Consider the following 26,060-nt stretch of genomic DNA (forward strand, 5'->3'; position numbering starts at 1 on the left):
AGGTGAAAATACGGCCATTTTAGCCATTTTAGCCGATTGTAGTATTACGGTTGGTAGGTGTGTCTTCATCCATATTGAATTTGGTAATACCCGAAAACAAGGTCTTGATCTTTAATAGAATGTGCAAATTTTGTGAGTTGTAGGAAATTCATGTGTAAGAATTTTCATTTCAATTATTTATGGTTGTATTTTACAAAAAAAACCAGAAAAATATGTTTGATTAAATGTTTTCCAATTTTACTGCATAAGGGGAGGCAACTCATTATGCAAGGGCAGATAATTCAGATAAAGGTACTTTTACAATAGAATGTGTTAGGAATTTACCTTTTTTATTATGTAGCAAGAAAACGGGTCTGGTGACCCTATTGTATCTTTTTATTAACTGAAAGCATACTATTAAAGCTATCTTCTCATATTTTATCTAAAAATTCTATGGTGTAGTTTCCGCTTTATTGCAGAAAATTGGATTTTCCATTCATTATCTATGCATAATCTGTCAATTTTGAACACTGTGTAGCGTGAAAATAAGCCCCGTGACCGATTTTTTTATTTTTATTTTTTTAAAACATGATATAAACTACATTTTGACAAATTATTAAAAACTTCTATGGATTATAATTTAGACACCGCATCTACCTTAAACAGTGAACAAATTGACATTATATTTTGACTATGTGACAATATATAGTTTGTAGAAATAATTTTCGTCCGTTCTTCGATTGCGAACAGCAAAACAAATAATGAAATTAGTCGCCTACATCACCAGAACGACACGCGCACATGTCCGTTAATTAGGGACAATCTTTACCATTTCTATTGGCAACGCATGGTTTCCTGCTTTGAATTTACATAAGGTTAACACAATTTTGTCATCAGAATGTTCAGGTAGTTCTTTGTGTTATAACAGTCTATAGTTTATGTATTTACGAGAGTTTTGAATTATTGTGAACCATGTCTGTTTGTATTGGTCAATTAGCCTAATTTTGATGATTTGATTAAGCTAATTTGAGATATATGATATATTTTGTAGTTGGAAAATATTTGAAAATCCACACATGTTTAGAATATCTTTAAATTTTTTTTATACATTTGATTCTTTCAATTTACACTGTGTTGATAGTATGCAATCTTGTAAATCATTGACAATAATTTGCCTTCGTTTAAATGAGGGTATCTGCCCGTTTCACCACGTACACAATAACGTTTGGTGTTGATTTTTTCAAGTGCAGTTTTTACGTACTATATCTGTTTGTTCTGCTCACACATTGATGTCAATATAATGGAAGTCTGTCAAACAAATAAGAGATTTAGCTAGTTTTTATCCAAGCTAAATCAATCATTTTCTACATAAAAAATGCATGTACCAAGTCAGGAATATTACAGATGTTTTCCATGCATTAGATGTGTTTGAGCTTTTGATTTTGCCATTTAGAAAGGGACTTCCCGTTTTGAATTTCCTTCTGAGTTTAGTATTTATGTTATTTTACTGTTTATAAAGATGGTTGAATCATCGTCATGGATTCAATCATAATACATAAATTTTCAAAATTTTAACGCATTAAGGTAAGAAATTTGTGAGAAGAAAATGAGTAATTTATGATATCTTCTTGAATTTTACTGCCAAAATTTCATTTAAAAGGATGAAAATATCCAAATATCTTAAATGATTGGATTATATTCCCAACATCACATAAACTCAGCTTTTTTATGTCTCGAGACATAATAAGAACAGTTGAACTATTAATTTTAGTTTACAATACTCTTTGTCTGTAGACTGCACTTCCGCATGATCAGTAAATAAAGGCAACAGTAGTATACCGCTGTTCAAAACTCATAAATCCATGGACAAAAAACAAAATCGGGGTAACAAACTAAAACTTAGGGAAACGCATTAAATATAAGAGGAGAACAACGACACAACACCGAAACGGACCAAGCAACAGACAAAACACCACGAGAATAACAAATATAACATCATATATCAGAATACTATATATTGTAGTCAATTTGTAATGAAACTTTGATTGTATGACAGCTGTGACCATCATTAATGATTTATCGTAAGATTCTTTCTTGTATTCTCGGGGGTTATTTCATAGTCTACAACAAACACATGTTCATGATTGTTATTCCCATTGGCTACTCGAACTCAGTTTGACTCCTTACCTTATAATGACCGATTTTTAGAAATAAAACAAGGATATTAATTCACCGATTGGTATATATATAAAATATTTTTTCTCAATTACCACTCGGACATGCGTTCCTAACAAACTATTGTAGTTTAAACATTTTCGTAGTCTTTCTTTTAGGTTCTCTCTTTTATGAGCGTGCCCTTTAGTTAAACTGATTTACATATGTTAATTGAAGAATCATGTTGTGTAGGATTCGTGATTGTGAAATTTTTCGTTTGCATATTTGCTAAATATCATTATTTTCATAGTGTATATCTATATTCCAGTTATTCAGTTAGCATCCATAGGTGGCAAACAAAATATAGCTGTGCTGTATTTAAATCGATTTCAACTCTGATTGGTTTAGATAAATTGTTTTGCTGCTCAGCATCAAGCACAGTGTTAAAATTCAAAATCTGCCATTTTTCATTATTTTTTGTTTCGTTTCAAAAACGTTGAATCGAAGATTACTGTGATTTTCTTCATTAGACATATTTTAGTTTTTGACATTCACAGTTCAAAACGTTCAGAAAGTGACGAATTGACTTCCATTATCAGATTTTCGTTAACCAACTAAATCTTCACATATGATTTTACATTACATTTCTCCTGACTTTTGGAGTATGAAATAGGTTAAATACATGTTTAGCATTTTTTATACTTAAAACCAACCAAATTTTAACGAAATCCCTTATATATTCCAAAAGCTTCTGAATAATAAGGATCAGGTTTTATAAGTTTATTTAAAGTTGTATTGATTAAAAATTTACCAAAAACTGTTTACCTTTTATCAAAGATTGTAACAGACGACCTTATTTAAAATAATTGCATGTGTTTTCTCGCAATGAATATTTTAAGACAAACACAAATAAAAATCTATTTCTTTTCAAATCACAGAGAAAGACAAATATACAATCACGAACAATGAAACAAGATTTTCAAAAAGATCAAAACAGAATATTTAAGGCAATTCCTTGCTTTGTTGTCAAGGGAAAATAAAACTTTAGAATTAAAATTATTGATCGTGTTTGTTTTCTTTAAGTTTTAATTTCCCTTTTCCCAGTATATGATTGCTTTCAATAATCTCTTTTATACTGTGCAGTGAATATTGTACAGTATTGTAGATATTGTTATAACCTAAATGAAATTTTACAAAGAAAATGTGGATAATATTTGATACACATTTGCTATAAATTGATATTTAAGAACTATTTTGCTGACAATCAACACATCAATACATCCTGCCAAAGGATGTCATGGGTCTTTACGGTAGTTTATCGATTTCAGAAATTTTAGTGTTAATAAACAGGTTCCAAAGCTCAAATTAAATAAAGTTGGAAAAACATAAACCGTTTTCAAGATAAAAGGAGGGACAGATCAACAGTAGTATATCAGATATTACACCCAAAACAAAAAAAAATACTGAAAATTCATTATTATTCGTTAAATACCAATTTTTGTGGATTTCGTGGGTTTAGGTGAAACACAAAGTTAAAAGTTCAACGAATGACAAATTTTATATAAGCTCTTATGCAGTCTTCATCAAAACCACGAAATCAAATATCAACGATCATGATAGTTTCCCTCAATCCACGAAAACTGGTTCCCACGAACATTACAGTAGTTGTGTAGATTGTTTCACTTGTGCTTATTTGTGTTCATTTCTTATTATGTACAAAATATGGATGGCTGTGTACAATAAATGTTTGTCTCATTCATGTTAAATTGCCAGTACAAAAGCGGCTGTTTAGATGGGTTGGTTAAGAACCAACATAGACAAGTGTTGACCAAACACCTTTTTTTGTCTAGTTTCAAAGGAACTTATTATGATACTTTATAAAGAGTCCTGTGAAATATCCGGATCTAAATTGTTCTTACGAACAATGTTACTAACTAAATGTTAAGTTTGAACCTGGCTTGATAGCTCGCTAAACCTCTTACTTGTATGAAAGTCAAAAAATGAAACATCGTGTAATAAAAGGATATTTTTCAGACATTTTTATTAAAAGCAAAAAACCATTGACCAGTTTTACAACAACAACAATGTCAAAACCCTTAAATGATACTTGGGAACAAATTTCATGGAATTCTTATTCAATTGAGTTATTTTGAAAAATGTGTCTTAATCGTTATGTAAAATTACAGAAATATAGCTTTAAGTGTTTGTTTTGAAATCATATCTTGATTACTATATTGCGTATTTCTAAATATATAACTTACAAATGTTTAATGATGGTACAAAACAGTTATTTGACAGATTTAATAGTAGTTTTTAGTATTTCTTTCAAAAAGTAATTTAGAAGAAATTTCTCATCAAATCAGAATTTTAATCACAAAGAAGTCAAGCAATGTATTGTTTTCTAGAAACACATTACTTCAATTTTGTACAGGGTGTTCTTTGAAACAAAATATGTAAAATAAAAAGTGTTATGGGTTGTTTGTGTACTACGCGATGCATGTGTACATGTCATACTTTTACAAAGACAATTTTTTTTATTAAAGTCTCACAACCTATTACATATAAAATATATATACCATTTCTTGTACATTTTACTCTAATACGTCTATGTGAATGAAATGTTTATGCCTGTTTAGCTATTGAAAACTTATTCTTTAAATTCACTCTTACGATGTTTGTACCATTAGTTTTCAATACTGTTTTGAAAAGGGAGTCAAAGAACGAACTGCAAAGGTGTAAAACGCAATATCTTCATAAAGGCAAATTGAAATCAGGATTAACAACAATTAAATGATCAGTATGATGAAAGAATGACACTATGTTTAGAGGGGGAAACTGAATTTGAATTGAGATTTATGATAACATAGATGTTGTTCCTTGTAATTAGACTTCATTAAGATAATATGTGCATTAATTTACCATTAGCAACTGTTAATGTGCCAATTATTTAAAATACTATATAAACATCCTTGAATCATTAATGAACTAAGATTTCGATAGATTGGTCCTTATTTGGGTTTCCTAATTTATTTTTCTTGAAAATCATGTTAAAATGTTTCACATCAACACGATTACCTTATTTCTTAAATAAACTCTTATTTAATTTTGTTTATCTTATTTTATCACTATATCTGTTTTATTCTAGTCCAGGGTTGATATGCATAAAACTACTTAAGTTAAGATTTGTTTTGAACGAACGGAATTTTTTACATGTCCTACGCTAAATTAGTACCACGGTTGGACTTCTTAACTTCAGTGGTTGTATGCATATCAGCCCTGTTCTGCTTTTCATAAAGGTCAACATCTCTTTAATTGTATATTTTTTTGATTAATTACCTTTCATATTTTTATTTATTTACCCAGTATTATCCATATTTACAATGGTTTGGCATTATTTGAATACACTTGAATAATAGAATCATTGATGACATCAGATTCATTCCCTATCGTATTAATTATTAACGGTGGTCATCTTTTATACAAATCTGGGAAACACGGAGATTACTGAAATGAAAACAATTCATCAATTATTGCGCCACAGGTTCACTACCGATTGACTATTTCTAATAGAAAAACATACGCAGCAGCCTTTTTTATGATTGTCTAAATATTAAGCTAAATAATGATAACTTTTTTATTCCATAAGTGTTCACTTTTATCGTAGAGATGCGGCATTATTCAGAAATTTAGCTTATAATTAACTGTCAAAACATGTCAATTTAACATTCACTGTTGATTATTCATGTCCATCCAAGGCCCAGTTTGAACTTTTGAACCACAGCGATGATGAGAAGTAAACAAAATATAATGCCTTATTCTTCATTAATTGATTGATTTATTTTAATTAACGTGATTTAGATAGAGGATGGATGTCCATATATTTCTATGATTTTTTCTGCTAGCTATAGAATTAATTCATTACAATAACTTCTAAGAATGAATTATTACGTTTATACAGTTGTGGTAGATCGGGTATCTTCTTTTATCTGAAAATAAAACAATCCGTCTAGATTTTTAATGAAATATGATAATTTTGAGAGCGGATGTAATTCAGTTGTAAGACATTTCATCTAAGTTTTTTAAAAGGTTTTTAAAATTGCGGAATTTACAATTCGTCTTTATCAAAATATTGATGTTTGGTGGAAGGTGTAAATTACAAACAAACAGTTTCAGACCGTGCAATGTGAATTGCTATGAATTGTTCAACCGATGCATTTATATTGTTACTGGTGAGTGGTGATAAGATAGGGTCAAATTTGATATCGGAGATTTTACCTCTTTTCGCTCAGGAGAAATGGCCCATGAGATATGTAAAATTGGCACTTTAAGCACTTTTAATGCAATAATTTGTGAACCGTCATGTCTTTCAATTTAAATATATGTTGTTACTGATGACATAATGAATGTCAAAGCCATATAGAAAAAATTTCCTTAGTCGTATTTGCCTCAACTCATTGGAATTTGGGTCACCAATGCTCCTCAACTTTGTACTTGTTTAGCTGTATAACAGTTTTTGAGTATTATGTAGAAGAAAACGTGCGTCTGCCGTATAAAATTATAATTCTGGTACCTTTGATAACTTTTACACCACTGGGTCGATGCCACTGCTGATTGACGTTTCGTCCCCGAGGGTATCGCGAGCCCAGAAGTCAGCACTTCGGTGTTGACATGAATATCAATTATATGGTGTATTTTTTTTAATTTCCCCTTAAAACACAAGCCCTTCATATTATATACAGGAAAACTATGTCAGTACCGCAAATTAAAAGTAAAACTAATTTCCCTGGAATTGTTATTCAGTTGAGTTACTGTAAAATAAAACATGTGTTAATCTTTATGTGTAATGTAAAGAAATACATCTTCGTATGTTAACTTTGAGATTATAGTTTTATGATATCATGACGTATTTCTCAACTAGTAAATAAGTTACAAAAAGTTAATGAGGACAAAAATGCTATTTGAATGATATAATAATATTTTTTAGTATCTTATTCAAAAAGTAGTTTAGACGAAATTTCTGATCAAAATCTGAAATTTTATTACAAAGAAGGCAAATAGTGTATTGTTTTTTTTAGATAGAAGTTCATTGTGTTCTTTGATGCAAAACATATAAAAGGATAAGAAATTTTGCATAAGTTTGTCAGTAGAAATATATAACATTGAATAACTCATTGATTTTTCGGTGAAATTGTATCGATTAGAACCTTCCATTTAAAATTTCAACAAGTTCATAATAGAAACTTGCGATATTTTCGCTGAAAATTTTGCTAAAATCATTCGGCGAAATATTAATGGAAAGAACAAATACACAATCTTTCCAATAAGAAGGTTCTTCTCCATATGTTGCTGGGTCAATATACATCCCCCACAACCAAGCGGGTGCCTTTACTATCATGTTTCTTTTCTTTTTTTTTATAAATACAGGTTTTTAATTATCAAGATATTTTTCAATTTTGCCATATGAGTGGATGTTACTCAGATTATCTACCTTTTTAAATAAATATGTTATGAAGTTAATCGCTTTGCAATAAAAGAAATAGTTATCAAAGATACAATGATTATAACTTAGTACGCTAGACGCGCGCTTCCTCTACATAAGACTCATCAGTGACGCTCATATCAAAATATTTATGAAGCCAAACAAGTACAAAGTTGAAGAGCATTGATGATCCAAAATTCCATAAAAAATTGTGCCATATAGGGCTAAGGTATCCAATGCATGGGATAAGAGAATGCTTAGTTTTTTGAAAAATTCAAAGTTTTGTTAATCGGAAATTTATATAAAAATGACCACAATATTGATATTTATGCCAACACCGAAGCGTTGACTTCTGGGCTGGTGATAACCTCGTGGACGAAACGTGTGCCGTGATCCCAATTTTATTTTCATTTAAAAAAAACATTATGATAACTTTATTCTTATGGGTGTATTTAAATTATATCGTTAAGCTTTATTACCAAGATTATTTTTTTCCTAATCTGTACAAAATCTGAGTTTTGCACAACCTCCAGCCTGAAAAAAACTAGTTGGCCATTTTTTTGTATTATGTATTTTTGTAAAGCATTATGTAAACAATTTTTTGAAAATCATTAAAATATGTTGATACATATATATCGATTTAGTTAAGACCGTGATACTTGGTTACTGTCTGTTGAGTTACTTCTCATCTCTGTTATTGGCAGCTTCGATTATGTGATTTTGTTTTGTGGTGTACGCTTCCTGATTTCTCTTGTCAGATGTAATGGATTAATTGCGCTGTACTTTTTGTCAATATAACTATAAACTATTATGCACATATTTTATATAAAGGTACTGAAAAGGTCATTATTACTACATCGTTATGGCTCAAATTTTTTTTCAACAAAGATAATTAGAATTTAATCGCCTTAATCAAATTTGAAAGCGTTTTTTGTTCAATCCAGTATAAGCTGCAATTGTTGTATACATTGTGATTATATTGTTGGTTTTGAATCGGAAAACACATAATAATCTATATAATCATTTGTAGAAAGAAGATAATACGCAACTCAGATATACTGTTTTTGTAGAAATCTATTACTGCCTACCTTGTTGTTCTTACCAATGATATAGAAAACAGAAACAATATCATTTAGGATAATAACTTTTCTGCATGAATAAAGAAAATCATCGGAACATTCAATGCCGTATTCATTCTTTTGATTATATTTCTTAACGGCCAATACAACGTATTTACTATTATAACAACCGAAAAGAAAAAAGAAATTATGTTTGGTGATTATACTTATAGTGTAGTCATCACTACAGTACAATGTAAAACATAACTATTGTACATTTTTCACGTAAAACATTACTATTGTATTTTTTTCACGTAAAACATTTAAAATGTAGATTGCGATAGTATTCCCTAATGTACTGTACCTTCTTGTCATACAACTGACATTACGAGGAATTGAATTGTATGTCAATCTATAAAACAGGTCATGTGGAATGATTGCCAATGATACAACAATCCGTAATGACTAGAGGACATAGACATGAATAATTACAGGTCACCGCACAGCCTTCAACAATTAGCAAAACCCATACCGTATAATTAGCGTTGTGTTGTTTTTGTTGATTTTGGATAATGCCTTTGCATGAGGAATTTTGATGTCAAACACAATAGACATTCACTAGTCAACAAAAGTGATAATACAAATGTTTAAACTCGAAATAATCATATTAATATGGGACAAAAACTGAAAAACTATCCAAAATCTGACCTAGTCGTAAAGTAAACAATTACCATGTAATGAATAGCAAACAAAGGGTCGCACTTCTTTTTGTGGAAACTGATGACACAATTGGCACACAAGTTCAAAGGTCAGAAAAGTGTATTTTTAAATTTCGATCAGACAAGCTTCTATTTCAAACTTTTGGTTCATTTATCAATTTTTTAAAAGTTGGTTGGAATAAAAAGATTTTTCAGTTCAATAAAATTGTCAATAAAATTTGCGTCTTTGCCTTAAATCAATGTTTTTCATGAGAAAAAATATTCTATTGACACTTGAACATTAAGACAGTTAAGGAGAGGGACGAAAGTTACCAAAGGGACAGTCAAACTCATAAATCTAAAACAAACTGACAATGCCATGGCTAAAATGAAATGAACAAACAGACAGACAAACTATAATATACATGACACAACATAGAACACTAAAGAATAAACAACACAAACCCCACCAAAAACTAGGAGTGATCTCAGGTGATCCGGAAGGGTAAGCAGATCCTGCTCCGCGTGTGGCTTGATACTTATTATTTATGGGAACCTTTACCTTGTATCATTTATTTAAGAAATAATTGCTTCCTTATCTAATTTTATTGGAGTCGTAATTCACGATTACTTGATTTGATTCATTACTTAATTTTAAAAAAATTACAATGTCTAGTTATATAATTCAATGTTATATCATTAAAAAAAACAATATTGCACAGCTAATCCCTGATATTCTGCAAAAAAACGATTAAACTGATCTTTTACGGAATAAATCATGTATTCACATCTATAGTATCTTGTAGATAGTTTCGAAATATTTAAAATTAAGGAATGTATCTCCCTCATGCAAAGTTCTGATTCATTGCCCGACTTTGGCTGTACTATTTTGTTCTTTTTGGTTTTATAACATTTCATCACTGATTAGTCTTTTGTAGACGAAACGCGCGTCTGGAGTATATGCAAAATTTAGTCCTGGTATCTATGATGAGTTTACTTTTAATAAGCTTTGGAATTTTAAATAGTTTGGCCACGAGCTCCGATGAAGAGACATTTATTGTCGAAGTGCGCATCTAGTGCAGGAAATTGGGTACCGTTCATGTTATTGAAAGACAAGTTAATACATATCTCTGCTTAATATGAAATTATGGATTACGTGATTTTAAGTAGGAAACCGTATTGTTTTGTAATAAGCGTAGTTGTGTTTACACATCATTTTGCCACGATTATTACAAAACAATACGTTTGCTATTGTATCAAACAGAGAAATAGTTCGCTATAAGTAACTTATTAAAACTGCCAACTATTTAAGAGCGCAAATAACCTTATATTATATGAAGGTCAACCAACAATGGCTCAAAGATGAATGTGTAATCAAACTTTCTCTCAATGATAAGCCAGACTGAGTGTTTATGGGCATGAATATATATTTTAATACAAAATATAAAGTTTTGTAATTTTGGTGTTTCTATTCTCTCCAACCACAAGTTGTAATTTGTTTATGAATCTGAAGGTGAAATACCACCATTGAATTCCCCAATTAGTCTTTGTTAAATTTGTACTTTTTAAAAAATTGTGCAGAATTTATCTTTATTTCAAATTTCTCATAACATTTCATTGCATATAAGAAAATAAACATCAATGGAAGTTAACCAATCAACTATTTACCCCTTTTTTTATCCTGTGTTCAAGGTTGAGTAACCATGTAATATAAACTTAAGTTGGCAAAATTTTCCATAGAATCACCATATAAATGAAATGTTGCTTTACAACACCTAAGATATCTGTTAATGACTCAGAAATGTTTTACTGCAAAAAAATGAAGAATTAATTTCCCACAAATGTTAAAAAAGGGATTATTTTTGACCCTTTCTGTATGCAATTGGATTTGGTCGTGCTATCATTTCGTGGTATTACACCTGAGGCGGTGGACATACCATGAACCGTTTGTGGTCTTACATCGCACTGTAAGACAAGCAACGGAACCTATCCTTAACTCTTAACGGGCTTTTTTTGTTTTATTTATCTGACATTATGACTTTTTCGATATAATCATGACTCAGTAATTAGTTTGTTGTATATATTTTTGTTAACCTTTCTGCCTTTTCATTAACTGTTGTTGTCTGTCTCAAGTTTAATTATGCATTGAAATAATTAACATCCAAAAAATAGAAAAACGGTCAATGTCCAGTCAAGTTTGTGTCTAAAGAGATAACCAATCAGCACAATTTGACATCTACATAACAGATCCCCAAACTAATCAGACAAAATCAATAAACCACAAATACTTGATAATTTATTCATAACATTTGATTTCTTTTTATCCTTTTTATCTAGATATGTCAGGAAAGAATATTGTATGTGTTATAAATATCTATAAATAAATCTAATTGAATGATAAGGGGGAATTCAAATTGAGGAAGTATTGTTATTGGTTTACTGCAATAACACACTTGTTAGCAATTTGAATGCACTAGATGTTGATTTTATCTCTATATTAACCCTATACAGTCAAAATATGCTCACATCATGAATCTCACATTGATCTTCATGAAATTCTTGTGGAATTCACCTTACACGAGCTTATACATGAAAATCACGTGAATTTCACATGAATTGAGAATCATATGAATTTCATGTGAAATTTATTAACATGAAATTTACGTGAACTTTCTACATTATTTTGGTTTTTTTTACGACTTTTTTGGGTTACTTTATTTTTATTTTATTTTATTTTCATTTAAATTCAAGCGTATTTCACATGTTCAAATGAAGCTCACACGAACTGATTTCTTGTGAGTTTCACGTATAAGCTCGATTGGGCTGAAATTTATGTGAATTTCAATTGAGATTTACATGAATTCAAATATACTTATAATTGATGTGGTTGAAATTTCCCTGTATACCAACTTTAATAATAATTTTAAATTGTTTCTTTATTTCAGTGACCATAGTTTGTATACCAATGACAGTTACAGTAATGATATACCCAGTGTGGATATACGGAGATTTCATGTGCCGTACGTTAGATTTTATGCAAGGTAATAATTGAATACTTGTTATTTCGAATAAAACAACATCCGTTATGCAAACTTTAGAGTTAGTAAATCGATGTTCAGTAGGTGTAATGAAATGGTTGGAAATACCGGAATAGCGAGATCCCTGAACGAAAGGACGCCGGGTGCCTATGCGAGCATTACTTCTCCAAAGTCGTATTCAGTAGTAAGTTTCAAATGTCAATAAGTGCAACTATTCGGTTTAATTTAATTTTAATTTAAATTCAAAACATATGAAATAATGGAATTATTTTCAACAAATACAGTTAAGTGTTCAACTAATTGACAAGGACTCTATAACATTCCAAAAGTTAGATGTGATATGAATTACAGGTCTTATATTAGTGGCTTTTTAATCTGTCAGCGATCATTTAATAAGTCGAGTGAACTTAAACATCGCACCAGCTATGCTTTAACGTGACGACATAGGAAGGCATAAATTGCTATCATAGAATAAAACATCAATAACATACTAATGCAATAATAATTCCTTTAATCTGTTATTGTTTTATTCCGCGACTGTAATTGATCTGACAAACAGGCTTTTATTGCCACTGATGTTGAAATTGTATTTTAAATCCGACTATTCTAAAAGTGAATTTAAAGCAAGTGCACTATGTATATCACATACCACAACTAAGTATTAAAACACTTGAAGCTTGTCAGCCACATGTTGCAGTCATTACGATTACATCATTGAACTTTTTGACAGTAATTGCTGAAATTACACGACTTTCTACAAAAATTATATTATAATCAATCGTCTTAACATCAAAAATCCTATCGATTGCAATTATTAATTTAAAAATAATGACAAAACAGTATAAATTAAACCAATATGGTATAAGAAGTGTGAACATTACCATAATCTGGTAATCAAATGTCAGAAAGTCTTATATTATTAATCAAAAATCGTATTTTTGTGGAAAAAAATACTATTTGTCGCTAATGAACTGCACTAAAAACCATGTTTTTCCGTGCTTTCTGATCTTAAGATATTTGATGTTTGGCAATTAACGCCCTACTACGCCCATATGCCCATCTTTCCTACGTCTTAGTTTTAGTTGAAGTTGACACTAGCGGTGATGTCAGCATTAGACTCTATAATAAATCTATGTAATGAGGTTGTTTGTCTTCTTAAGGATGTCTGCTGCTCTAATTTAAAATAACAAGGATTTCATGTGGTTGCTTAAAATGAAAACAACTTTGATATTTAAACAAAATAAAGTAATAAAATCATTAGTCTCGTGTGTAGTTTTCAAAATACGAGACATTTAGAAAATGGCGGGAAAAGTGTTTTCTTCAGACTTTACTATTTGTTAACATTGGAATTGTTTTTTACCCTTTAAACCAAGAAAAAATAACAAGGATTTCATGCCGCCGGATCACTAAATCTTAAATGATCTATTGAACAGATTTATGAAGACAAAAGTGAGGTGTCGTGTAAAAAAAAATTTAATACATTTGGATGGATAAAACTTGAGAAAATCGAAAATATGACAAGAATTCCAAAACATGACCAGCAGACATCCTTAAATGAACTTTAAGCGTGGCTCCGTATTTATACATCCCGCCATTGTCTTATTGTGTTATTGTCATTTTTGTATTCTTTTCTTTTTTCTTCTTGATTATGTAACTATAGCGTTTATATGCCAATTTGGTTTTTTTTTGTCGAATTATTTATTTCTTTGTATGATGATTCAGATTATATCTCAGTGAAACTGCTTTACTCCATGTTTTTACACTTTTACCTATCATGTCAGTTCTTTTTGTTCACACATTGTTGTCAATATAATGGAATAACATGCTACTGTTATACATGTGAGACGTTTAGTTAGCCATTAAACCAGGTTTAATCCACCATTTTCTAAAAAAAAAAGGAAATCTCTGTTCCAATTCAGGAATATCCCAGTTGTTTGCCATTCATTTGGTGTATTGGACAGTTGACTTTGCAATTTAATAAAGGATTTTCCGTTTTGAATTGTATTTAGCTGGGGTTTTTTTTTTTTTGGTTTTTTTAATTTGATTATTTTTATTATTAACTTGAATTAAGCGCTTAAAAATGGATTGAAGATGTGCATTTCCTTTTTTGAATATGTTTTTTGTATATGTTCCTAGGTTTCAAATATGAGAGTTTAATCCAATTTGTCACTGCAAGTTTCAAGGGGTACATGGCTTATGTTATGTGTGACTCGAACAGTTTTATTCAAGACCATGCAAAGTTCGCATAATGATTCCACAAAATTCAAGATAGGGATCTTCTATAGTAAACAATTTTCATAAGCGATCATTGTCTTTAGACAGTTTTGTTGTGGAATGTTAGAAAACGTACCTAGATGTGTACGTATATACAACTCCAGTTGTCTTTCATCAACATCATTAGCTCCCTTCACAGCATCTGCACTCTTAAATTTACCTTATAGTTTTGTTTCTAAGATTTCCTGGTGGAAATGAGTCAATTTTTTATATTAGTTTTTTTAGATGGTCTTCAACTTCTAAAATGATTTGATTTTACAACTGTTTTCATTCGAGTGCCACTTATGAGCCTTGTGTAGATGAAAAGCACGTCTGTCATATTAAATCAAAGCCTGGTATCTTTGATGAATATTTTTATTAAGAGATGTATAACATTCATTGATATATTAAAGAAAATCTGTATAATTCAAAAAGAACTAATCATATCAGTATCTACATATCTAATGGGGATTGTAACGTTTCATCTTAAATAAAGCAAGTCAAAAACTGTGAGTTGTGTGTTAAAAAACAAATCAGCGATTAGAGGGTCATCGTCAGTTCAAAACTTTTTACAATAAATTTGACATTTTTGGTGTGCAAATTTGATGATATTATTGACAGTTTTTCACTTTTTTTAATTCAAGTTACATCAAATAATTGGTTCCAACATACTTGGAGTTTAGCTATTGGTTGTAACGTTGAATTGCATTGGTGAGAGTCACGATAAAAGAGGTAGATTCAAAACGAAAAGTCCCTTTTTAAATGGCAAAATCAAATGCTCAAACACATCAAATGATTAGATAGCAAAAGAGGGACGACAGATACCAAAGGGACAGTCAAACTCGTAAATCTAAAACAAACTGACAGCGCCATGGCTAAAAATGAAAAAGACAATTAGAAAAACAATAGTTCACATGACACAACATAGAAAACTAAAGAATAAACAACACGAACCCCAATTGTCCAATTCCTGACTTTGTACATGCATTTTCGGATGTACAAAATTATGTGTTAAAGCTGGTTTTATAGCAAGCTTAACCTCTCACTTGTACGACAGCCGTATCAAATTCCATTATATTGAAACGATGTGTACATAAATAGGTAATAATGGCAAAATAGGGTAACAATAGTCAACATTGTGATTTCATTTTATTCACCATAAAAGCAAAGACAAATGTAACAAAGAAACATTTAAAACATATGAACAAAGCACATAGGTGTAAATGAAAAACAAGAATACACAAATATACCATTGCACAATATCACAACGACGGGATGTATTAGTACAGAGCCTCGTCAAATGGATATCGCCAAATACAGACTAAACAATACTGTTATATTCGAAATGACAATTAGAAAAATACTATAATACGTTATTAAGGTTATAAATAATGTCAGTACTCAGAGTTTATACTTCAAGATCATCGTGCAATATTTGTGAAGTTGATACGGTATATTTTTTAACAAAGTCTTGGTACCATCCGATGAACTTTCCAACTGGTACATTTTAAATGTCTTGAAAGTTGTTCTGTTAGGGTTGATGACTTTGTTAATTAACATTATTTTGGTGCATGTTGTTAAAGGGTATATTATTAATAAGAAGAAGAAGAAAAAGAAAAAACAAGACAAAATCATTCATTCTCCAAAACTCCGATTGGCGACTTAATAAGTGCTTTCTTCCTCCTTTCATATCATATCATCTCATAGTTTAAGGAATATGATAGCAAGGATAATATTATATTCAAGTGCAACTCTGGAATTGCTTATTACAGGATTGTAAACTGCCCGAAAAATACAATGACGTCATCAGATCGTGTCAGCAATTGACAAGAAAACGAAATGCAGTTAGATTTTTTTTTGTATGTATTTATGCATACACGTGATATACCAACTTTGGCGACCGTTACCATGGAAACGAGTCTGGTGACATACTATTTTTAACTAAAATTTTTATAGAGGCCATTGCATAGTATATGTATGCAAATTTAAAAAAAAATTCAATGGGGGAAAAAAAATACTATATCTGTAGGGTGCCACCTTAAGTAATTGATTCGTAAATTCTGATAACGGTCGGAATGCTTGCACGTCGATGCTGAATTAAGAACTTTTTTTTCGGAACGTATTTGTTGAAAAACATCATTGCTTTTGACTATCTTTCACCAAATATTTCAAACTTTCACTATAGTTATCGCACATTTAACTTAAAACAAAGTGACAGTACACAAGTCCGAACGCAATATGTTTTGTTGTAAGAACATTCTGTTTTTAACAAAAAGATACTAAAACATGAAATTGTGCAAATTTACATAAATCATGCAAATATTACGTTTAAATATCTCATAAAGTAAGCCATATAGGTTTTGTGTTGTTTCTTTAATACGAGATTTTATACCAAATTGATTTTTTTTTCCATATTTCAAGGAAATAGCAGCCTCATATATCTTCTGTATCGTATGCGCTTATTGTTAATAAATAATGGTTATGCATTAGTATTAGAAATTCAGTGTTTGCCTCTTGCAAACACTAGCAACAAGTGAACGATATTACTATTGACCAGAGCTTTTATTCGCGAAAACCTAGTCGGTGACTTTTAAATGATCTTCCATCGAATAATTACGATCTGGATGATTCCTATAAGCATGAATAAAAAGACTGGCGAAAGTCAATACTGTACAATTATCCCATCAATAAAGGTACTAAAAGCATTAAGATGTTTGGTTTCTTTGTTTAATCACGACCTATCGTATAACAATGTTAAGTTCCTCGAGGTAATTATCGAACGATCTCGTCTACAAGAAAGTACATCATAGATTATTATGTTTAATTATGTTTTATGACTAAAATCTTCAGAAAAGTAGTATAATCTTTTTCCTTTAAAGATGTGATTATTTTTAATAGTTCGAGGCCATACTACAACATAACATTAATATACATTTTCCAGACATAATATATCTAGGTTTGACGAGAGAAAAAATACTTTATGTAAGTTCAAGGGTAAAACATATTCTATATTACAATTTGGGAGAAAAGCCAGTACTGTTTTCTTTAAGTTTTGTATTGATATTTTAGTGTTGACATAATATTGTTTCTGACCATTGAGAGCAACAATAGAAAATTCGAAAATGCCTTTCAAAGATTTCATGAATTTCCGGACAATTGTCTGAACAAGGTTCATTTTCATTATAATAAAACGGTCAGATAAATATGCATGATCATGTTCCAAGGCCACCGAAGAGTGTAACTCTAGACACGATATAACATTAGCAAAAAAACGTATATCATGTCAAAAACTTACAATACACCATTTTTGATTCTTTCTTTCTAAATCAACACCATGTATAACAATTACTTTGATAAGTCCTAAGAGCTAAATGAGCTTTTCTCTTCAATTAGTGTTTGTCGTCTGTCGTCCGTCGTCTGTCCTCTGTCTCCGTCTGTTTACTTTTACAAAAATCTCCTACTTGCTAAAATAAACCAATCTTGGCCACAATCATCATTTTGGGTATTGCTTTACGAAATGTGTCCGACGACATCGTCTGCCAACCATGATGGCCGACATGGCTAAAATAGAAGATAGGGGTGAACTGCCAAAGCTAGTGTCTGTTTTTTTATAGAAAAAGATATTAGAAACAAAATATCCAAAATGTTGAGCTCTACTAATTGTCTGTATACATGTACGTCAAAACTGTCAGACAATTTATCAAATGAGCTATTGCCTTTCAATAATCTCATCATAGATACCAGAATTAAATTAATAACATATTTTACCGTTTTGTATTTTATTTTTGCTTACTATCTTCAAAACTTTAATGAATGAAGAGAAAATTAAATAAAAAAAATGATCAGCCAAACAAGTTTACATGGTCTAAATAATCAGTCGACTTCTCGTTAGAGTTAATGCCCTTGGATGCAAATCAGAATTTACAAATATTGTTAGTAGACTGTCACTCTGTATAGAAGTGAGTATCCTTAATGAAAAAGTTGTTTACCCTTTTTGTGTTTAAAAGCAAAAACTAAAATAGATAAATAGATACTAAACACTATAAAAAATAATTATCAGCAGTTCAAGATCAACAAAACGAATTTATTTTTATGAATTCTATCCTCATCTACAATGATTGATGGTATCCTTTGCTTGATATTTTCATACCAATGTGAGCGACACAGGCTCGTGAGAGCCTTTAGTTAATTAATTGTAATAAAGTCACCACTGATATCTTTATTCTAGAAAAATAAAGTCATTCCAAATGAAAATACCATTATATATACTTGGTGTGCACAAGCGATTTTCTGAAGGTATCTTAGGCGTAAATTTTTTGCAGTCCTGAAACCTTTAGTTCCTTGAGGAACTCCTTCAAAGAGGAACGAAAGATACAAAAGGTACATTCAAACTAATATATCGAAAATAGACAGACAACGACATGACGGAAAAAATAAAGCAAAGTATCTTATTTCTCACTTAACACACATTTGATCTGGACTATGGTTGTTGCTACCTACTAGTATTCAAATATAATTTGTTTTTTTCTATACAAACATTAAGTCCCGAGATTACAGCATAAAAATGAAGAACAGGAAGAGAAGCATTGAATGATTCTGACGAGCCAACTTATATCATTACAACCTATCTTAACAAGACTTTAATCAGCTGTGATTGGGTGAAATCTTCGCAAAGTTTTGGCCATTTGAACAGTGTGGACATTTTTTAAAACAACTCATCAAAGATACTAGGCTTGTGAATTTTGTATGTCAGACGCGCGTTTTGTTCAAAACGACTCCTAGGTGACGGTCTAATTAAAAATATAAAAGGTTAAACGTAAAGTACGAAGATAGCTGTATTCAAACTTTTTTTATACATATACACGAAAAAAGTAAAACGAACCAATATTTTTTATCTCTTTCAGGGGTATCGATAGAAGGGAGTGTAATTACCATTGTTTGTATGGGTACAGAACGATATTTTGCTATTCGACACCCCATGAAAGTACGGAGGATATGTAATGAATTCAACGTTAAGGTCGCTATAGCAGTTACATGGATATTAGCAATAATAATAATGTGTCCAATGGTTATGTATAAGCGACTAGTCGTAGAACAGCACGTATTTATTTTTAATAGCACAGACAATCTGTTCAATGGAACTCATGAAATCCCGTCATTTCACAGTGAAACCTGCCAGGAGGATTGGCCATCTACATCGGATAAAATTGCCTATGATATTTTTTTGTTGTTTATAGTATATATAATTCCTGGATTTATTGTTGTGGCTCTATATTCTTTGATTGGCTGCAGCCTTTGCAGACAAAATCACGCACTGAATCGTGCTAATTCTGTTATAAGTAATGATGTTAAAGTAATGGCCAGTAGAAGAAAACTTGCCCGAATGATGATTATAATTTCTGTACTGTTTGCTTTGTGTTGGCTTCCATATTTTATTATCATTATGGGAACTGATTTCTATGAGGATTACCGAAATACTCTAGCCAAGTTATACCCATTTGCCTTGCTATTGGCACATTCTCATAGTGCACAAAATCCCATATTGTACTGTTTTATGCACAGGGGATTTTTAGAGTTTTTGACAAAGCTAGCCCGATGTCAATTTTCAAGTATTACTAATAGACGACAGGTACGTTTTTTTATATTATTCCTAATGAAATATTATATTTGTACTGTCTGTTATAAATTTAATACTGGTAATAAAAAATATATATCAATCATTTAAACATCAAAAGAGAGAGAATATTTACCAACAAGACTTTAAACTCTCACAGAATTTGAAAATTAAGTGATAAAACCATGGAAAAAAGAAAAAGACCACAATTCAAACAACAGATAACAAAGCACAACATTAAAAACTAAAGACAGATCAACACGAATCCATCAAAGATAGGGGTGACATCAGGCGTTCCGGAAGGGTAAACAGACAAGGCTTCACATTCGACATTCATCGTTTTACTATAAAAAAATCGTTGATAAGTTATATCAATAGATAAGACATCAAAAATAGCATATTAGTAATTGACTCTAGTCTTATCAATAGATATCATCAAATTAATAAACCATCGGTAAAATAATTGTACTATCACAGAGATTATGAAAAGATGACATTTTTTTTCAAGATACGTGGTAGACGGATATAAACACCATATGCATTGAAAAATTAAAAAGCACACAGAGTAACACTTAAAACTAAAGTTAGAGCAACACAAACTCCTTTAAAACAGACCTAAGGATAAGCTTGGGTGTTTAGCAATGGTAAACAGACCCTACCCCACATCCTGTTGTTTTTATAAGTAAAAATCGATGATTTTTGGTGCAGAGAAGACAATATTGTTGTTACGACTTTTAAGCATATCAGTTGTCTTACAATACCAATTGCTAAATAAAATCAGGGAATAGAAAGCCACTTCCTAAAACACATTACACGGACAACCCATGATAGAGCTACGCGAATTCTATTTTAAACCAACAGTTAACATTTGAACAAAAAAAATGTAGTTATAATAAACCTGAATGTTCACATAAATTGATTTTATCTTCCATTTGCAGATGAAAAATTCATTCAACTCTTCTGATAGAACACAATCGCTTAGAATTTCAAAAATGAATGATGGTACAAATGATGAAAGGAAAAGATTAGTTGTGACTTTGTCAGACCCTGGAAAAGCTGTTTGAGCCATTAGTTTTTAACAGTGTTCAAACATTCGTAATACATGTATATTACATGAAAAAAAAGCATTAATTAATTAAATACACACTATGCCAATTGTACAAACAGTTTACTTGTGTCCATTTGCTGAAATAAATTATCATATAAAGGATCCAAAGAGAACCAAAATGAGGTGCATTATGCTATTAAAACACAATTGAGTTCCAGTATAAAGATGATCAGGAATATTTTAATATGAGATGTTCTTGTGACACAAGTAACAAACATACCATTAACGGTATACTTTTATAACAACAAAAGTGTGTTATACTGCTGAAGTATAGGTCTTTAAAGAGTTACTAATAAAGTCTTATATAAAAAAAAAAGAATATGTGGTATGATTGCCAATGAGACAACTGTTCACAAGAGACCAAAATGACACAGATATTAACAACTATAGGTCACCGTACGGTCTTCATCAATCAGCAAAGCCCATACCGCACAGTCAGCTATAAAAGGCCACAATAAGACGATGTAAAACAATTCAAACGAGAAAACTAACGGCCTTATTTATATAAAAAAGAAAAAAGAAAAACAAGTATGTAACACAAAAACAAACGACAACCACTAAATTACAGGCTCCTGACTTGGGACATAAATAATGTGGCGGGAATTAAACATGTTATTGGGATCCAAACCCTCCCCTAACCTGGGACAGTGGTATAACAGTACAACATAAGAACGAACTATAAAAATCAGTTGAAAAAGACTGAACTCATCAGATGGACAAAAATACAAGTTGACGTGGCCGGGTACTTGTACATCCCGACACAAAAAGACACAATGAACAGATCTGAGAGTACTTGCAATTATCTAACAGCTAGTTCAAAGCCGCTTACAACTTATAAAAAAAATCATGCATCTAAAACTAAACTATCAATCCGTACACATCCAACATCAAATGGATTTAGTGTAAAGATGTAATAAACAGCCAGAGAAACACATGACCTTGTGCAATGCCAAGTTACAGGTATCGACAGATTGTAGATCCATGAATGTGTATATGTATATAACATACTAGTAATATTTTGTTAGCAAAATCAATATTTATACTAACCAAAACAATATTCACTGATCTTATTACAGTGTTGAATAGGTAACCTTTTCGAATAAGTTTATTTAAAGGAGCGACAAGTTTACATGGATCAATTCTAAATTCCCGGGCACGGTTAACAACATTTCCGTAAAAATGAGGATGTGCTATCCCGTTTGAAATAAGTTTTCTACAGGTACAACCAAACTTCAAAACCAAATCTTTATATCTATGGAAAAAATTAGTAAAGGTTTCAATTTATTTATAGTAAAGATATCCCTGGTTTAATAATTAACCAGTAATGCATAAATCGCGTTTGTTTAAATCAAAAACGTCACAACAGACACGGACATAGCGAACGAGCTGTGAAATATAAACACCGTAAGATGGTGCCAAAGGAACATCACCATCTAAAAATGGAAAATTATCAATAGGGAACGACAAATCGTCTCTTTTGTCGTAAATTAGTTACTTATCTTAACCTCGACTTATCATTGAATCAAAATATATTAATAAAATAATTATTATTGTAATAACGCATTGTTCAAAACCTGTGATTTCTCAGTCCATGTACCGGAAATTGCTGATATAAATCTTTGCAATTCCAATCGCTAAAACGGACGGACGCCCGGCATTGCAATGTCTCCGCAACACATCGCACAAGGCACAATAACAACGAGAGACACATAGTGAATTAATTCCGAACAAATGAAACAATCAAACAAGTGAAATATCAAATTTCAAAAGCGCTGTAGTATAAGCAGTGCGTGTGTCATTAATAGTTGATACTTCAAGCTGTTCAAAATATGCGAAAATGCAATCAACTCTTTTGATTCAAACAACATTTTAATGGTTATGATCTCCTTAATATTATTCAATTCAAAACTATGATCATCGTCAAGTGTTGCTCCAACGTTTATAGTATAATAATTTGAAAATGTTTGATATTTTGCCGATGTAATTAAGAATCTCGTTTTCCTATATGTCTTTCATTAGGTTATCTGTAATGAGAATTTTGATTTTGAAATTCAAGGCCAGATCGTACCGGAAAAAAAATCGATAAGAACAATTACATGGCTAAAAAGTATTTTATAATAAGTAACAAATAAATAGCAAAATCACTGAACAGTACACTGAAATAAAATGCTATGAAAAAAAGAACATACCAGTGCCTCAACTGTGTAAAAAGAATGGACAATATTGAAATCAAATGTTTATAACGTTTCATATCGTCCGTTAATGATATGACACATTTCAAATTGTTTTTGTCAGTAAGAAACTAACCCAAAGGCACTGAACGCTTGATGTAGCATCGACGTCCCAAATTTCATTAGTTCTATTTTTCCCTCTTTTTTGTATACGAAGAACATATTACTGCCTTTATTTAATAGAAATAATCAGATTTCATATGGAGCATTCATGCACATTGTTGTTATTAAACAAACGGCGAGAAATAGGCGTATTGTAAACTGAATTCCTCTATAACTTGATATTGGCGTAGGAATGACACCGGTATATACTATGGTAGCTTTACTAACAATTACGTGAATATTTGAAAATAACCTTAAAAGTTTGAAATATTTTGTTTAATTTAAGGCCATACATGAGGCTTGATTTTAAAAACAGAAACATAATAAACAATTAACGCATGCACAAATGCCTGCAAATAGTTTGTCATTGAAGAAATAGAATAATCTACTCAAATATAAACATTTACATGTTACAAAAAAAAGTAAAAACATAAATATTTTTACTATAAATTTATTCAGTAAAGTTTGCAATATATTTACCTTAATATATATCAGGCTCTGAGTAGGTGTCTTCTCCTCCCATCATGGAAAAGGGTACAAGTATAGAAGTTGTGAAATTCACCACCTATTTGTTTTATTATTACGTAAGTAAATTCTTTAGGATCGATCAATTATAAATCGTATTACCAATTCAAACCTGTGGATGACACCTTCTAAAATGAATAAAAATAAAATAAAATAAAAGACAGTCAAAACATACCAAATGGATGGATGTTTCAACTCATATTTCGAGACAAACTGACGATGCCATGGCCAAAATTGAAAAAGAATAAAAAGAGATAGACAATAGTACATAAAACACAACACAGAAAACTGGTGTTGATCCAATGTGGTATGAAAGGGTAAGCATATCCTGCTCCTCATTTGACATCCTACGATTTGTTCGTGTGAGTAACAACCCGGTGATAAGTATATACAGTAGACACAGTCCAGAAAAAAGATGACGAAATGGAAGTTACAGCATTTATCTCATATCCGTCTTTATCTGTCAATCAGATATTTCATAACGTCGATAAGATAAAAAGAAATATTTCAACTTCACCACATGGAACTCCTGTTCCAATAGCTACCGTGTTAACAACAACCCTTCGTCAAGTAAAACAAATGATAGAAAATGCAAGTTCTGGAACAACACAACGCTGTAAGATGTACATGTATACTCCATATGCAGTCGCTGCTCAAACGTTCCTACATAGAAATTGAAGTTTATAATTTGGAAACAAACATCATCAGAGTAAGGTTTCTCTCCCATTACTTTAAATATTTCAATCCTTCAAGGGTGGATTTTACATAGATAGATAAAATGCAATGACTGAGGTTCCTAAATTTGAGTTATGCCTTTTTGTGCTTCTTTGTTACATTTGTTTGTTTGTATAGTGGTTAAGATTATAACACAATGTTGACTGCTGTATATCAATTTTTGACATTTTTACCTATTGTGTATGTTTGTTTTGTTCACGCATCGTTGTCAACATAATGGCATTGGATGCGACTGTCATACAAGTGAGAGATTTAGCTAGCTATAAAACCAGATTCAATCCACCATTTTCCATATAAGAACCTGCCTGTACCGAGTCAGGAATATGACAGTTGTTTTCCATTCGAGTGATTTGAGCATCTGATTTTTGTCATTAGATTAGGGATTTTCCTATTTTTCTCGGAGTTCAGTTTTTTTTTTGTGATTTTACTCTTTTGGGGTAAAGTTTTGTTTTCAACCGACCCTTATAATCAATTCCTAGATCTAAATCAGGTTATTCATGGGAAGTATTATGTTAGGATTATTCTCAAAAACAAATTGAGATTAACATATTTTAAAATTAGTTCATTTCAAAAGAGTTAAAACGTTGTGTTACTCTAAAGAATTCTATAGAAAGCACTGTTTGCCTTATTTGAGAATCGTTCATTATTTTCAAAACGATCGATCTCTCCTATAGATAAATATTAAACTTCTGATCAATACACTTTTCACAAATTAAATTATTTATAATGCTTCACATTACATTAATAGCAACACGACAAGTGCCGCATGGAAGATCTTAAACATGTATAACATCGCCAAATTATATATGTGCCTATCGAAAATCAGACACTTGTTTTTCAGTGGTGTTCTTTGGTAAATGGCTGTAATATTTATTTTGCGTAAATTGAATTGTTAAACTTTAGGCCGTTGTTTTATTCTATTTCCAGTTGGTTTTCAATATCTTTAGATTTTGACAATGTAAATAAATCAAAAATGGAGGAAAATGATCCTGTCTCGTTTTCTTGGTATATAAACTGACTCAATTAGTATGTTTTGTAAAATTTCAATTTTTCTTTTATTTGTATGAACTTGTGGGTTTAGTTTGT

General features: G+C 30.8%; 1 protein-coding gene across 1 annotated transcript in view; it reads left to right on the forward strand.

Annotated features, from left to right (window-relative positions):
- The window catches only part of LOC134706739 (QRFP-like peptide receptor), a 33,991-nt gene extending 12,510 nt beyond the window's left edge, over nt 1-21,481 (forward strand). The window contains exons 2-4 of the mRNA XM_063565950.1: nt 12,314-12,409; nt 19,564-20,288; nt 21,212-21,481. Coding sequence (XP_063422020.1) covers nt 12,314-12,409; nt 19,564-20,288; nt 21,212-21,337 — 947 coding nt within the window. The 3' untranslated portion in view covers nt 21,338-21,481. The remainder of the gene's footprint in view (nt 1-12,313; nt 12,410-19,563; nt 20,289-21,211) is intronic.
- The last annotated feature ends 4,579 nt before the right edge of the window (nt 21,482-26,060 follow it).

This window comes from Mytilus trossulus, chromosome 1 (assembly GCF_036588685.1).
Source record: "Mytilus trossulus isolate FHL-02 chromosome 1, PNRI_Mtr1.1.1.hap1, whole genome shotgun sequence".
NCBI classification, from domain to species: domain Eukaryota; kingdom Metazoa; phylum Mollusca; class Bivalvia; order Mytilida; family Mytilidae; genus Mytilus; species Mytilus trossulus.